We start from the raw sequence: 17,170 nt of genomic DNA on the forward strand, positions 1-17,170 counted from the left end.
AAAAAAAAAAAGGAAAATATGTAGAGAGATGTTTCTTGAATGTGGGGTATGGAAAAAGTTATGGGTAAAGTTAGTCTTAAATTTTATGTGTAAAATGTCAAAGCTCTATCTCAGTTGTAGGGAAGAATGTTACTGTATAGAAGTAAATGAAAATGTGGGAAAGTAATGCAGAATTAAAACAGTTTTGTGATAATGAGGAAGCTTGTGTGATGTAGGTGTTGGTACGTACCAGCCTGTTCCTGTGATGTGGGTGTTTCGTAATACTGTTTTGTTTAAGTTATTAGTTTTTGTTGAAGTTATTCTTTTAACTGCTGTAGGTATTTAGATGTGGTTCTGTGACACGGATACTTAGATTAATAAGGACCTGAAAAAGAACTTTTCTTTGGCATGTTATCATGCACCTCTTCTATGTTTACCCTCTATCGAATGACTGGTGTGTACAGACTGCTTGCTGCCAGAATCCAGTACTCTGACAGGTTCTTTTAGATCTTCCGTGCATTGATGGCACAATATTTCATATAAAATTTACTTACTTGAAGATAGTTGATGTTATACAGGATTTCTGATTTAGGAGAGATGCAAAGTACACTGAAAATAATACAAATCTAAGTTCAGCATACCAAAATACACCAATTGCAGTATGCAGTTCAGTTGCAATACCAATGTGATTCCCATTACTGGTCCCTATATTTCTTACTGTCACGATGCTGGTCTCCCCAGCCACTGGGAAAGAAATATCTGGGTTGAAACCAGCTCAAGACCATTGCTCTCTGAAATTCTTATGTAGTTGTTTAGTTTTCATACTCTTCTATTGGGCTGAGCCCGGTATACGCTCACCTTCACTGTGACCTGGCTAACGCTGGGAGACATTGACACTACCATTTGATCCACTCAACAAATTTGAGCTCCATTCAGCTGTTATTTAGCTGTTTACCTAAAACAAAGGCCACCCAGCTGTCCCCTTTGTGTTGAGCTAAAGTGAGCTGCTTAGCATTATGTCCTGCGCTCCTTGGGCACATCACCATTGCTCATCTACACCCATTGTCAGGCTTTATGCAGTCACATTCCACTCCTATGGGGTTTGGTTCGTCCCAGCTTCAGACTTGAGTGTTAGCAGACAGAATAATGTTTTCAGGAAACTTGACAATTGTTCTTGCATTTAATAAATAGAGAAATAGGTATGGGCTGCTCTCTTGTGATGTTGGTTGGGTGACAGACATTATTTGGAGAAGAAAATTTCCTGAAGATACTATCCAGTCATAAAAGAGGCTTTTAGGGGGGGGCACTTTGGGAACAGCTGTCATAGTTATGTGGTTTTCTATTTGTGAAATTAAAAAAAGTCCTAGAGGAACATTAGAACTGAAAGAGGAAAACTGATGTTAAGTAACTGCATTTGGCTTAGGGTTATAGTATTGAGTGGCTAGACTAATGAGAAAAAGATATTTTTCTATCCAGAAACTTCCTGAATTGTGTATTAATATTCCTTCCTGCTTCCCCAAGCAAAATAAGATAATAATGAAGTCCCACCAGTCAGGTTGGTATCTTTTAGAAAATAACTGTGGCTCTGCTTGTATGCCTTGTATCTTCATAAGGTAGAGGGAAAGATCAGTTCTTTGTGAAAGAAATCATGGATGCCTTTCATGTAAGGAGATCTGGTGCACAATCTTGGCCATATCATGGCCATATATTCAGTAAGTGCTTTTACTGAAGCGAAGTGTGGCTCTGCTGAAAACTCAAAACATTTATTTTTTCAGAATGAGGCCTGTTGTGCAGAAAGATGCATGTGTTTGGGTCCAGTGGGCTGTTACTGTTATTTCTGGCAATATTGCTTATCTGAGACCTGTGGCTGGGAGAAGCCAATAGTAATACTTCTATATTTATGGTCTCAAAATGGGTAGTTGTTATAGTAGTTTGTTGATGATCTACTAAATGCTGCTCTGTGAACAATAAGCAGACGTTAACTTTTGTTACTTGCAGTTATATAGGAGAAAAAATAACTGTTTACTTTTTTCTAAGTTTAGACCTACGGTTGGTTGTGATTGAGTACAGTAGATTGTGAGATTTTTCTAGCATGTATTATACAAGGTCTTCTAACAGGTTTCTCTTGTGACGATATTTGCTGTCAAATGTTTTTCTGATGCCTGGAAGAATCAGTTGTTCACTCAGAATTCATGCCAATGAAACTACTTACTGTATTTCTTTTAAAGTATCTTTGTAGTAACAAACTAAAACTGGAACAATCCATACTTCTTTCATTCTTCTAACAGATTTCTACATAAAATAAGTTCAACATATAACTTAGGCTTTTTTTGTTTTATTTTTCCTTCTCTACTCTTCCTTCAGGGAAAATGCCATATAATAAGAAGACTGCTGGGAAAAGAGCCCCTGCGAAAAGGAAACTTGCTGAAGTGTTTCCTCTGGGGGAGGTTCTAGCAGATACATCCGGAAAAGAATGGAAATTAGGTGTCCCTATAGGGCAAGGAGGCTTTGGATGCCTATACCTTGGTAAGTGTAGTTACCTTTGATAATGCTTTAGAATGGTGAGATGTTTATCGTTATTCAAGGCAATGAAAAACTGACCCTAAGCTAAATTGTCTTCAAGTGATCTTTTTTACCAGAACTGTAGCTTGCTTTATGTTGTTGGAAAAAAATGACATGGCCAAACGGTCATTGTAAGCACCCTGGTTGTGTGAGATTCCAGTTGTAGTTAATTCATTTTTAAAAACTGAGATCTTTATTACTTTTTAGCAGTGAAAGGATAGTTTTTGGCTGGTTTCGATTTTGGTGCTGCTTTCGACTTTTTCATTGCCTTGTGAACTTCTGACATAAGTCATACTTTTTTTATGTAACCAATGATCAAAGCAAATTGTAATCTTGAATTTAAAGCATCAGCACAGATCTTGCAATACTGTTTATTGGATTCAAGGAAAATTTCTTTTAGTGGATAGTGTTCCATACTTAGTATCTCTGTTCGAACAGATAAGAGAGGTGTTGAGAATACCTCAGGGAATTAAAAAAAACTTGTTTGTCTCTAGTCACTTCCAAACAATTTGGAATGGATGAAAGGTAATGTGATCATAATAATAAAGCTTTCTTTTGCTATGCATTTATAGTTAGTGAAAAAGTTGCGCTGACTTCATACTGAGTTGGAAAAAAAAATTAATAATCCTTCTTGCTTTCAAAATGAACAGACTGCAGCATAAGTGGATTAAGAAGAAAAACAGGACCCGTGGGTGGCTTCTTACCAAAGAAGCCCTCTACTACTTATTCAGCCTTGCTCAATGAGCTACTAAATGTACTGAGATTTGAGTTCCAGCACACTTAAACTGTTCTTTGTGTTACAAATTCCTGCATTGTTTAAGCCAGAGCTTGCCCTCTGTTTGCTTCTCTGTCATTTGTGCAAAGCTGTGCCCCTGCCTGTTCTGTACGTCGTGCTTTTCTAACTTGATGTCCTTCATACCTGTATTTCCTTCTGTCACAAGTATCAACAGCTTCGTAGCAACACTCACTTTTGGATATGTGACATGGCAAAATAGTAGAGAGAATGTGGTTTTTATCTGTATGTCCACAACTGTGTGCATTCATCACAGTCCTAGAAAAGCAAAGAAATGCTATTGACTGGGAAAACGTTATTGAATAATAGAAAATGACTCTCTTGTTTAGTAAACTGCCTGTTCTCCTCAGACAGGAGGGAGAATGCAAGATCATATCCATACAGAGTAGTCTTGCCATAGAGAGTAGTTCTCTTACCAAAGTCTAAGGTACTGATACTTGTTCACATCAGTACTTAATTGCTTTCTCATTTGTTTGCCTATGCTGCATAGCAAGTAAGTGTATGTTTTGTGACAGTTTCCTACTACTAATAAACGCTTCATTTTTAACAGCTGATGCTAATTCTTCAAAGTTGGTTGGCAGTGATGCACCTTATGTTGCAAAAGTGGTAAGAAAGTATTTGAATCTTTACTTCACAACTTGAAATGTTTGCTCTGTAATGGCATGTGTAGTTTAAAACATCTGACTGAAAATAATACGATTGTACAGTGCTGTTTAAAACAAAAGTAAGTGTGGTGATACAGAGGAGTGCTGCCGAGAACTGGGACTCCTGAGTGTGAGGGTGGATAATGAAACATCAGTGGAGTTGAAAAAGGTTCATGAAATGGGCCAGAATCTGTTTCATTTGCTGCATCCTGTAAGCAGCCCAAATATCACAAATTGAATGAAATAAGGCTTTTGGAGAATTTCTGTGATTCAGCAGTGAGTCTGTGTGAACTGTTGCTCACCACTGGATGTTGGTAAGCTGAGAGTTGGCTTGGAAGCAGAAACAGCAAAACTTTGATTCCTGAGGTCCCCACAGATATAAAGTCGTTTAAATGTTTTTATCATAAAACACACATTTATTCTAATTTCTGTTGAATTGAAATGGCATTGACACATAATTTTGTTTTAACTTAATGAATAGAGAGAAGAAAAAGCATTGTTGATAGCTCATTTTAGTCTATTGTAGCAAATCAGCAAATTCTTTTTATTAGTTGAAACTTAATGTTTTTAATCTTAAAAAAAAAATTAACTTGGTTTGGCTATAATGTTATCTTCCTGACGTAAATATATAAAGCATTTTTTTCTTAAATATTGCTAGATTACTTTGTATAGATCTTACTATTATATGTGATTCCCTTGTAAAACGTTAGTAAAAAACCTGGAAATGTGGGAATAGCCATAGTTGATCCAGACCATTCATGATCGTGGTGGTACTTTTGGTCCTGTGACAAAAACAAATACCAGAAAACTCTACAAGAACTTCACAATGTAAAAATAAGTAGCTCTTCAGCACCGTTCAGAATTGCAATGTTTTCATCTTTTATTTATTAAGCTATATGGCGGTACTGAAATGCTTTACTGCAATAGCTGGCCACTTATGTAAATACACTAATACTTTTAACATTTCTTCCAGAAACGAAAAGATAGATTAATTTAGAATAAAATACGTTTTAGCTAGTATGTGCCTTTAATCTTGATATTTATATCTGCTGAATACGGGGAAATTCTAGAGTACAGGTTTTGATACTCTTCAGACACCCCAAGGTACTGTTGGTGATGACCCTCTTTCCAAAACGTTGATGCTTGCTGAAAATAGGACTGCTTACAATGCAGATGTGAAACTACCGCACATTCAACATCAGCGTACTGCTGCTGCCAAAGGTGTTTGTGGGCAGGAATTCCACATAGACCGGAAGCCCCATCATGCAGCTGTTGCATGCTGACAACCTGCTTTCACATGCCCAACCTGTGCTGTTGAGGGCAGGGAGTGCCCATTATGCAGGAGCTGTGGCCACTTTTAGAGGCAGGTAAGAGACAATCAGGTTCTCAGCAGTGGCTCACTGGTGAGAGGCAGTGGCTCCTAATTCCTGGCTCCTGACAAGTTTGGACTGATCAGGAAGCAGGGAGCCATCTAACTTTCATGGAAGAATCCAGTTTGACTTGCTAGGAAATCATCAGGTATGCATTATTCCTCCTCTTCCCCTGAGTTTGAAACGTGTCCATCTGCTTCTCTTCTCCGCTTTGGGCTCTGAATATGGGAAGAGTTGTTGTAACTTTTGGGTTGCTTTTATGCTAGATTCACTTTGTTGGAGCAGTTTGTAAATACCCCCATTGCTAATCTCCCAGATGACTACTCACTTTTAATTTGTCTTTTATAATTTTGTCTTTATGGCAATAAAGAGTAGCCCCAGTCTTTGTGCTGCCCTAACCCGTAACCTGTTATGCCTCTACAGTCTAGCAAAACACAACTGCGGATAAGGGCCTGTTTTCTGATGCCTGGGTGATTCCTAGTTGATCCATCAGCTGAAGCAAAGTGGTTAACAGCTCTGAACAATTATTAGTGTTTAACAAATATCTGCTTCTATAGTAATGTTCTTCAAATTAAGCTATTAAAGCGTGATGGAAATTGGCTTAGTCTTTGACATATCCTCATAGTATTGATGTCTGAGCAGTACGAAATGAATTGTGGTTTTTATTAAAAAAATAAATGCTTTTTAACATGTGGACCTTTCAGATGTCATTGTTCAGGAGTGGATGTGGAGTTTAATAACACTTCATTAAATTGCTGACTGAAAAAATCACAATTCTTAAAACACTACTCAAAGAAATTTCTTCGGTTTCAATGTACACTCCATGATATCTTTCGTTATGGTATCTTTTCTAATTAGACTTTAATTTCAGTTTTGCAAATCCTGTGTTTAGAATGTCCCTGGGCATAAAGTTGTAGAAGTTTGTGTTTGAAGTGTTTCTGGTTTTAGTGTATTATATGACTAATACGGCAAATATTGGATGTGATTACATGAGTCTCTTTAACACTGTGTATGCATTTATTTATTTGGATGTAGAATTAATGGTATTATGGGAAAACAGTTTCATAGTCAATGTGAATATCTGTTTTGTAGTTAAACCATTTATCTTTTCATACTTGAGGAGTTAGATACCAGATTTTCAGCATTTGCTCTGACTAGAGAAAGATTATAATTTTTTTTTAGCACTGAGACATTTTTTATGGCATAATTTATTTAAAGATAAATATTTTAAGAATTTTTACCACCTACAATTTTTAGATATATTTTAGTAAGAAAATAACATTCTTCAAGCCTATGTTAATTGAACCCAAATAGTATTTATAACTTATATTCTTATTAAGTTAGAGTATTAATGACTTACGCTACAGAGAAACAAGTGAATAGGTCAAGTAATGTTTGTCCAAGGTAACTGCAGTGTAAGTATTCAGCTATTGAACCCTTCTCTGTATATATAAACTCTACATTACTAATTTGTTGTCCATAATAGATAAACTAACTGAAAGTAGGTATACATGTACCAAAGTTTATGTGCATTGATCAGTTGCTTTAGTTGTGGGTTTGGTTTTTCTTCAGGTTCATGGCTTAAGTCTGAACACTGGGCCAACAAGGAGGGGCTAGAAAACTGTTGTCTTGGCTCCATTGTTTATCAGGGCAATGCTGCTGGAGAAACTGAGGTGGAGATAGGCAGTATTAGCTTTGTAATCGAGTGTCCAGGCCTAGGAGTGGTGCCTAAGCTGGTATCTCCTCTCGTTCTGACCGGTGTTCCTACTCTGCCTCTGGGCCAATACAGACATGCACACTAACACAAACACATGTGTTTGATCTCTTCATATTGCTTTGTTCATGTCGCCCAGCGGTAAGCCTCCATTAGCTGAGTGGTACGGTCCGGCCTTGAGCGATTTTCCAGATCACAACAACTACAGTTAAAAGTTACAATTAAAACTGTTTTAAGATTGATGTTATATGTCTTGGAACTTTTGATAATATCATGTGATTGCATTCTTTCTGGGTTTCTTTGCCAGTAATCACATACTTTTTTTCTGGTTAGTTTTTTTAAAGTGTAGGATATTCCAAACCAGGTATTTTCACTGAGATAGAATGAATTTGCACATACATGAGTAACTAGACTTAAATAAATTGCTTAATCTTAACCCAAAATTAATCACTTAAACATTGCAAGAGTTGAAATCACTTTTTTCCTGTAAGTTCCGCAAATGTAGCGTATACTTACCCATTTGCTGTTCTTGGAGTAGTGCAAAGCTTTGATGTTTTCAAACCAACTTCTCTTGTCCTTTACTTGCAATGTGAGTTTACCATGGATTTGTCCCTAGAAAATGGAGCTGAAACACCTTATGTTAGCTTAGATAAAAGGTAGATTCTGATGTCAGAATAAGTGAAGTTCTTATAATTTAGTTAAGACAAATTGTGAAAACCTCTGTAATTTTTACCTTGATCAACTAATGTATGAAGGGAACAAAACGCGTAATGTTCATCAGGAATTTAATTTTTGTTAACATTTTTTCCATCAAATCATTTCAGGTGTTATTTTAGGCTCAGCGATGGCTGTTGCAACTGAGGCAATCTAGCTTTAATCAGGAAAATCTGATAATGAAAGTTGTTTAATGTTCTCTGCTAAACTTTTGCTGCCAATTATTGGTAATATTTTTGTAAATTTCAGTTAATTTGTTATTCTTTAGTCTTTTGTTTTGGGAAAGGATTCTTGATAGCTGTAATGTTAAGCAATTTATAATAAAATAACTTTTTAGAACTTCTTTTTATAGAAGGAACATACTATATTGAATTTATCAGCACTGGGAGAAGCATTTGAGGGAGAATATGCTTTTATAGAGTGAATGTTACATTTTGTGAGCTTTTAATAATTATTAGGCACTAACACAGCAGTTCTTAACTGATTTTAAATTGTCTTAAAGGAACCCAGCCAGAATGGACCTCTTTTTACTGAGTTAAAGTTCTACATGCGAGCTGCTAAGCCAGATGAAAGTAAGCAGTCTATTAAAACATTTCTAATATACTACAAGCATTTAGTAAAATGGAGCATACAGGAGTAAGGTCGAACTTTAACTTAATCTTTTTAGGTAATTTTCAAAGTTATTTTTAAATTATTGAAATCTCACTCAGATAAGTAGTAAACTTAGGGTGTTGGTTTTTTTTTTTTGTAAGATGGTCTTTGTAGTTGTGATGATGGTATTGTCTAAATTGAACCTTTAGTTACATCTCTGTCCCTACAATGAGTGTGTCATTAACTTTCCATTATACTTTGCATACAAGTTTCCATGAAATAAGCAGCTCACATGTATATAGAAACCAAGTGATGTGAGGACTCCTTTTTTATGTAAGTCTCTACTGATGCGAATTCATGAACTTATCTTTATTTGTATTTTCAGTTCAGAAGTGGACTAAGTCCCATAAACTGAAATATTTAGGTGTACCAAGATATTGGGGTTCTGGCTTGCATGAAAGAGATGGAAACAGGTGAATATATCTTTCATTGGCATATACTGGGGTTTATTTCATCCCCAACCACTATCCCTTTTAACCTAACTTAGGTTGTAAGACGTTATTTTCCACCTAACTTCACCTTGATCCTTTCTGCTACAAAGTTTTATTTTCATAACAAGGCCTGTTTAAGGAATAGATAAATAGATACATTTTATTTGTATTGTTACTTGTATTTCTGTCTATTATATTTTTAGTGATTTAATTTTCCATTTGTCTTGAAAATTGCCATAGTACAGTGATGCTAAATATGTGTGGTTTTATTAAAATGAAGTTGACCTTTAATGTATAAAAGTGTTTGAATTATACTGATTAAAGTTTTTTGTGTGGTGTGCACTTAGAGTTTTTTCACTTACACACATAAAGGACTTGGTGCTTGCGCTCAATCTGTTTTATTTTCCCTAGGGGTGGGGGTTTTTTACTTAATCTGTAAAATAGAATAATCACTATCTCATGTTAAATTTGTCTTGAGTCTAGGAGTAGTTTTCAGTATTGTTTCATGTCAGCAAAAAGAAGGGGTTTTGTGGCTTGGTCTTGAATGGTATGCCTGTTTACGTAACAGTCCTTGTTTCCCAGTGGGCTTTCTCTGTACAGCTAGGCTGCAAAGCAGTTTTAGTGGTTCTCTAACAGCTGATAGGTGGTCTTGGTGTGGACCGCTACACAGGGCAACCTCAAAACTTATCTAATGTAAAAATAACATTAATTTTGAGAGGGAAAAGTAACTATAACAATTTTTTATTCTCCTAAGTAAAATTTTCTTTTAATTGTTTAATGCATTTGATTTAATAGAGCTACTATGAGTTCTTACAGTAGTAGAACCAGTTTGGTTATAGCAATGAATATTGGAACACCTTTGACAAGTAAGAGGATTTTGTTTTTAATAATAGGTTAAAAAAACAGGGTGTAATAGATTTCACAAAACTAAGTTTTTTAAGTAACCATGTTAAGTCACTTATTTTATAAAATGAAAAAATTATTTTTTTAATTGATGCTTCGTACTACCTATAGTGGATTACAATACAGATGTTTCCCTCTGTGACTACTTGTTATTGTATTGCACAGCTAGCCAGGAACAAAGAACAGTTCTTTGGGTGGATGAACTTGTGACTAGCTCATGTGAAAAAGTTAAAGTTTTATGTATGACATTTAAAAAAGTATTTACAATATAGTTGTTTTATGTGTTCTGCAGTTTATCTTTTGAGAGAGAGATTTTCGGTCAGTAATTTTTCCGACTAACACATGAATAAAATAGTTTGCTAAGTACAATTCAGTAACTTTGCTGTTGTGTGGGTTTTTTTTCCTTGAAATTAGTTATCGATTTATGATAATGGCCCGATTTGGCAGAGATCTTCAGAAGATGTTTGAAGAGAATGCAAAACGATTTGCCCATAAAACTGTACTGCAATTAGGCCTGAGAATAGTAAGTTTAAAAATAATATGTTTTTGCAGTCGGGCTTCCCCGTGTTGAGTTGTTCGGTTAAATCCCACTTCTGTGCTGAGTCCAGGTCCTCTGGTGGGTGGAGCTGGGTACTGCATTTATATGACTGTTTTGTTTTGTTAGCTTGATATTCTGGAATACATCCATGAGCATGAATATGTGCATGGAGATATCAAGGCCTCAAACCTTCTTCTGAATTACAAGAACCCTAATCAGGTATTTCTGATGCATTTTATTCCTCATGTTTTAAACCTTGTATTTGACAACACATGGGAGTGCTTTGAACCTGTGAAATCTAGCAGAAGCTCATTTTGAAGAATGTATATCGTAACATTATTTCTGCTTGACATTTATATCTAGTCAATATTCTATGATTTTTTTAATGCATTTTTCTGGAAAGTTATAAAATTGACTATTTGGCCTAAATAATATTCTAGAGAAATTCTCACGATTAAAAAAAAGAAAAAAAGACTCTCAAATAGGTGTTTGCAGGTGGAAGCTTAAAATTATATAGTACACTGGTAAATTATGTTTGCCTTTCTGCATTGTTACTCTGTTCCTTTGTTCGAGAAATCCATCAGATAAGTGTTCTGTTACTTGGGAAAATTGGTATTTAAAGTGTTGATTGTTCCACTTGATTTATGGAAGTCTTTCGTTTTTCTGCATTTTTAAGTGTCTTTACTGTTCAGACAATGCATATTAGAATTTCAGAATTACATATGTCTTCTTGCCCAACTGTTTTAGCTCATGAAATAAGTAAAATAATCTCAGTTGCCTTAAAGCAGCTGGGGTGTTAGTGAGAAGTAATAGTATGTAGTAGTGTTCACATGGGACAGCTGGCTTTATTTACAGGGTAGGACAGTAAGTGTGTTTATAACTCTATGAACATTAAGTATTGGGTTTTTTTGGCATGGTGTGGTGTTTTTTTTTTACATTTAGTCATACTCGTCATAACTGACTATTGTACTCGTCCTCTGCATGAGCAAGAAACTGTTTCTAAATCAGGCTGCTGCATGGAAAACAACAAAACCTATCTGAGACATGTTGTTTTCAAATAATATGTAGTGATCTCAATAAAGCACTGAGAAAGGATCATTCAAAGTCAAAAAACTCGCTGTTAATACGTTTTGAGAAGTTCTGAGAATGGATAAGTTACTTTTATTATATGTGTATTTTTTGCATTTATAGTTCTTTAATCTTAGAATTCTTTGTGGAATTACTAGGTGTACTTGGTGGATTATGGACTTGCCTACCGTTTCAGTCCTGAAGGAGTTCACAAAGTATATAAAGAAGATCCTAAAAGGTGTCATGATGGGACTATTGAATATACCAGTATTGATGCACACAAGGGTGTGGGTAAGGATATAAAACACTGTTCTGAACAACAGGCATTTGTGCATCCATTTTATAAATACAAAAATCTTTCCTTGCTGCACTGAGTTTAGTAAACAGCCATGTTTATGAATCTGTAAAAATATTTTTTTCCATTCTATGGACTATGCTGGCATTTTTCTTTTTTTCCACTTAACTAACTTTTACTTTGATATTAATTTACTGTATTTTAGTGTAATTTTCTTAAATAGATTTCCTTAATTTATAAAGGCTGTTAAGGTGTTTAGAGTATTGCTTTTTATTAATTAAATAGAAATGGAATAGTGCCTATGATATCTTGATAGAAAAATGGGCCCTGTTTTCAGGAGGTAGTCTCTTTTATCAGTGTGAATATTGTTCCTTCATATTTAGCAAAGATGTGCAATATTCTTTATCTTGTGGATTGTGTATTACTTAGAAAATTTTTTTAACAAAACTTCATTTGTGCCTCTAGTCACTGAACATCAAAAGGCAAGTAGTGAGAAAAGGCTGAACATGACAAGAACAGGTCTGTGGTTAAACACTGAGGATTTATAGTGGACACTAATTTTATTGTCTTCATTCTTAAATTTTTCTTTATTAGTATAAAAGCGTGTCCTGCAAAAGTGTCAGTTGTTGAAAGTTACTTCAGGAGGAACTGTTACACCTATGCTTAAAACTGAACATGAACAAAGATCGCTTGATTTGCCCAATTATACTTCCAGTGTAGTCTGCAGTCAGTGTACATGTGGGTTGTTTTTTGGGGTTTTGTTTGGTGTGTTTTGGGTGTGGTTTTTTCGTTTGCAAGGTTTAGGGTTCTAATCTGTTACTGTCCTCTGGTTTTCAGGCCACAAAATATTTCAGCACTGTGGAATATTGTTTTTTGGTTTTGGTGTTTTGTTTTTTTTTTTCCCCAGGAGCTGGCATTTTAGCACTATTACCTTTTTACAAAAGAAGGGAAGTGAAAACTGTTTTGAACAGAAAGTCAATCACTTCACTAACTTGCACTATTTTTTCCACATTCTGAGTATTTAAAAACCTTCCCAAATTGTGATAACTGCAGCATGACATATCGTTGAGTAGAAGAAAGAGATTGATAAAAGACTTGAAAATGAAGTTATCCTTCCAGATGTAGGAAAAATATGTTTTCCTCCCTTGCTTTCAGGCTAAAATAAAGAAATAAGCTACAGATAGAGTCGTCTTACATTCTTAGCATTGGCTTTCTATTGGCTTAACGTATTTAGAAACTGTAACTGTTCTTAAACTGTGTGGGCTTTATTAGCTACTCTTACAGTCCTTTGTTTTATGTTTGGGTGTATATTTAGCACCATCGAGACGTGGGGATATGGAGATCTTGGGTTACTGTATGATTCATTGGCTTAGTGGCCATCTACCATGGGAGGATAATTTGAAAGATCCAAATTTTGTCAGAGACTCAAAAATTGGGTAAGAAACTACTTTTTTTTTTTTTTTCTGATTTGCAATTGAAAATGGGAAAGTGTTAGTGTAGAAATGCTTTGTACTTTCAGTATGTTCCCTTTTGGTGAGTAGGCTATCGTTTTGTATACGATACATGACTCATGTATCCTTGGCTTGTAATTAAACTTCACTTGTACTATTCTACACTTTTTTTGCATATGTGAGATGCTTAGTTATCCGCCACAGTACTGTCGCTTTAGAATACTGCCATGGTTAATCCAAAAAGCACTCTTAGCAGTATGTGGGTAACCATTGTCGTGCTGTACAGAAAGAGAACTGAAGCATGGAATTTGAGTAGCCTTGATAACACCATGCTCTGAAGTCAGTGGCAGAGATGAGAGCTAAAGGTGGATCTTTAAATGTCTTTAAGCATCATTCCAGGTAGAGGGCTACTAGTTTGGGATTTTTAAAATTATTTTTTTATCCCTCTCCCTCCCTGTGACATTCATTTGTCTTTACTCCACCCCCACTCAAACTTCTCTTGTCAGATATTTAATGTGAAGAAAGCTGTCCCAGCACAGCAGTTTCTGTCTCGTTAACACGTATTTGTTATCTGGCTTCCACTTCAGCCCCCGTCAATATTAGTGAAGCTCCGCATCCTTCCCCCCAGGTATTATTTTGGCAGGGGATCTGCTCTGAATAATAGCAGATGAGAAAGAGTCCTCTAGCAGGAAGAGGTGAGAGCATTGATATGTGGGGGTTTAAAACTTACCAGTTCTTTTCCTTCAGTCTTCTACTTGCTTGCTTTTGTAAGAATAAAGAACTGTTGAACAGTAACTTAACCCCATTTCACATAGCCTGTCTGGCATTCGTCAGGTTCTCAAATTCACCGCACTCCTAAAAATGGCTGTACTAAGTCATACTAAAGGTTTATTTAGTAGTGTTTCCTGGTTCTGGCAGTGGCCCAAGCTAGATATTTAGGAAGTTTATCAGTACAGGGCAAGGTTTGAACTGTGAAAGAAACAATAGTTTTAAATAATTGTGTTTTTCAGATGTAGAGATAATATTTCAGTTTTGATGGACAAATGCTTTCCGGGGAAAAATAAACCAGGTAAGAGGAGCTATTTTCAATTAAAATACTGTGGTTTATTCCATGTAGTAAGCATTCTTAAATAATTTGTTTTAATGTTCTTTTTCTTAAAACAAAAAAATAATCCATCAGTCTGTTTGGGTGCCATCACCAAACTGAGGGCAACTTTAGACAATGGGTAGAAGCTCTGAAATTCTCATTTACATGGGGCACACTGAGTGTGTACCAAGGAAGGCTGTGCTCCTCTGTATTCAAATAAAACCGGGTCAATTCAGTCACTGCAAAAGGTGAGGAGTTGTCAGATTGTTACCATCTTTGTTCCTGAGGCATTGTGTCTCAGGCATTGTGCTCTAATCTGTTACCTCTTTAAGTTCTCCTTGTTTACTGAAGTTTATACCTATCTTTCTTCCATCAGCAACAACAAAGTGGCATGAATCTTAGATTGTTCATTAGGGGAAGTTTAGACTCTTCCTTTTGGCTGCAGTTATATGAACTACAGACACTGAGTTCTTGTTAGCGTAGCCACCACATAACCACGGAGTGATTATATGCAGGTGCTTTTATTCAGCGCTGGGTAGCCGGGGTACGCACCCAAATCTGGCTACAAATCCCGTCACATCCCGAACGCAACTTATACTATCAAAAATTACGTATGTATTAGATTGCGACATCAGCCTCGCTTCGTATGATAATGAGCTCCGCTTCTCATGGTAATTAGGGCTCCTCCCATTTGAGCATGCGTAGTTCCCTCTGGTGGTGGTCTCGGGGGTCTTCAGGTGGTCGTCTGGTGGTCGTTTAGGTGAATGAACGGCCTTAAAACTTTTTTACCTTTCTTAGTTCACGCATGCGCATTACCTATTTCGTTACCTGACTACTTCTATGTTTATAGTTCTCCTAAGTTACGGTACGTAATGAGTTGATACAGAATGAATACAATGAACACATAAATCAACTTCACCTACTTTCATTGTTCGTCTAGTCATACAACATTACCCTTTAACAAAGTCTCCTAGCAACTATTTAACATAATTTTAATATCTAACCAATTCTACTGATTTTCTTGTATTTTACCCCAACATTCTGACTAAAGACAGTATTAAGTATTTGCAAGCATGAAAGCTGTAAGTTGATTTTTCACAACTAAATTTGAGATTCAAAATAAAAATATAATGCAAACTTGAAATTTAGATTGTTTCTATTTGGCACTGGCTATTTGCTGAGTAGATTTTTTTTTTTTGAAACCTGACTCTAGTAGAAATACACTTTCTTGGGATCTTAAACTTAAATATTTAATTGTTTCTGGCTACTCCTGGTGATGAGAAGAATTTTCTCTGACCTGTGACTTGTCTGTTTTTTCAGTGGTCAAATGCTTCCTATAAATTTTTAATATATTTTCAGTCTGAAATAATGTTTTTCTCTTTTCAACGTTTAAATATGGACGTAAGAAATGTAACTTAAACAAGCATTCATTGGTGAAGATGGGCCTATTACATTTTTTACAACTGACAGTTTTCTTCATTGCAAGGAACGTGTCAAAACCAGTGATGCTGTCACCACGGGGTAATGAACCTTGGTATAATTTTTTTCTAAAACACGTTGTAGTAAAGTCATAATTATGAGTTTATAAATAACCATTTGAAAAAATGGCATAAGTAGTGCTTGCATAATTTCTGGCTCTTTTGTGGTAAAAGTGGATGATTAAAATGTTTTCAAATAGAAATTAATTGGAGGTACCATTTCTTTAGATGAAATAGCCAAATACATGGAAAAGGTGAAGCTACTGAGCTATGAAGAGAAACCTGTTTATCAGCATTTCCGAGAAATACTTCTGCAAGGTCTTAAGGCCATTGGGCAAAAAGATGATGGCATCCTTGATTTTGGCTTGTCAGAGAATGGAGACATGCAAACAAATCCCATGCAAAAGGTTTTTACTCTTAACATTTATGTTGGCTTTTAATGCATTTTTTTTGAGCTGTATGAGTTAAAGTGATTTTGGTGTCATAACTGCATCCAGTAGGAAATAAGCAAATAGTGAAATGTTTGGTTAAGCCCTACTCTTAGGCATTATTCCTCTAACTTACAGAATTATGTTTATTATAGGTGTACTTTCATAATAGATAATAACACGGGTAACAGAATGTGTGTATATGGTTGTAGTGATGTTTGAACAGATGAACATTCAGCTTACTTACCTATTTTCCTTAAATTGTTAAAACTCCAGATGGGTCAAAATACATGTAAGCTAAAATAAGTCTAGTTTTTGTTTGAGTAGTTTCCTTTCTGTGACTAGTTCAAAGCTTAGTTTTAAGTATACATCTTTATGCCAAATATTTGATCCTGGAATTCACGTGTTGAGTTCACTGTGATTTAATATGTTATTTATGAGTCTTAACTGTAGTGGTAGGCTAGGGATATTTTATTCTTTGCATTTAAGAAGCCCTAAACACTGCTTTTGGACTCCTATTTGAGTAAGTGTAAGAATTTTTTAAGCCTTAGGGAAATCGTACATTCAAGCGGTTTATAATTACAATTAAAAAAAAATTAAATAATCATAGAATCATTTAGGTTGGAAAAGACCTTCAAGCTCATAGAGGATCAATAAATATTATCCTGTACATGCATTTATTTGTTAATAACAGATGGGCAGTTTATTAGTTCCTTTAGCATGAACCAGGGATCTGAGAATTATAATACAGGATGATAGTAGGATACTTCTGCCTGCTTACTGATGTGATCAGCAGTGTGTTAAAGATGGGCAAAAAGCACAAAAGAAAAAAGTTACAGGATTTTGAAGTCTTCAGAGGCTCTATGTCCAGCTTTTCTTATTTCTTTCTGCCCAGTAAATAGTACTTTGGCTAAAATCATACAGCCATGGTCTTTGTACTAATATTTTTTTCTGCAGAGCTGAATGCAAAGATCTGTCCAAAAGGAGATTTCATTTGCATAAATTCTTCTGTTCCTCCTGTGGATCAACATGGCTTGAGACCTGTGTTTCGGGGGGGGGGGGGG

General features: G+C 35.6%; 1 protein-coding gene across 1 annotated transcript in view; it reads left to right on the plus strand.

Moving 5' to 3' along the window:
• Positions 1 to 2,347: 2,347 nt before the first annotated feature.
• Positions 2,348 to 17,170, plus strand: part of VRK1 (vaccinia related kinase 1) — a gene marked incomplete at its 3' end in the record, with an annotated part of 18,174 nt that continues 3,351 nt past the window's right edge. Inside the window, 10 exon segments of the mRNA XM_010154570.1 lie at positions 2,348 to 2,505; positions 3,885 to 3,940; positions 8,279 to 8,348; positions 8,753 to 8,840; positions 10,176 to 10,284; positions 10,426 to 10,518; positions 11,526 to 11,658; positions 12,978 to 13,098; positions 14,124 to 14,182; positions 15,907 to 16,085. Of these exon segments, the coding sequence (XP_010152872.1) occupies positions 2,349 to 2,505; positions 3,885 to 3,940; positions 8,279 to 8,348; positions 8,753 to 8,840; positions 10,176 to 10,284; positions 10,426 to 10,518; positions 11,526 to 11,658; positions 12,978 to 13,098; positions 14,124 to 14,182; positions 15,907 to 16,085 (1,065 nt within the window).

Source organism: Eurypyga helias, unplaced genomic scaffold (assembly GCF_000690775.1).
Source record: "Eurypyga helias isolate BGI_N326 unplaced genomic scaffold, ASM69077v1 scaffold33306, whole genome shotgun sequence".
Lineage (NCBI taxonomy): Eukaryota > Metazoa > Chordata > Aves > Eurypygiformes > Eurypygidae > Eurypyga > Eurypyga helias.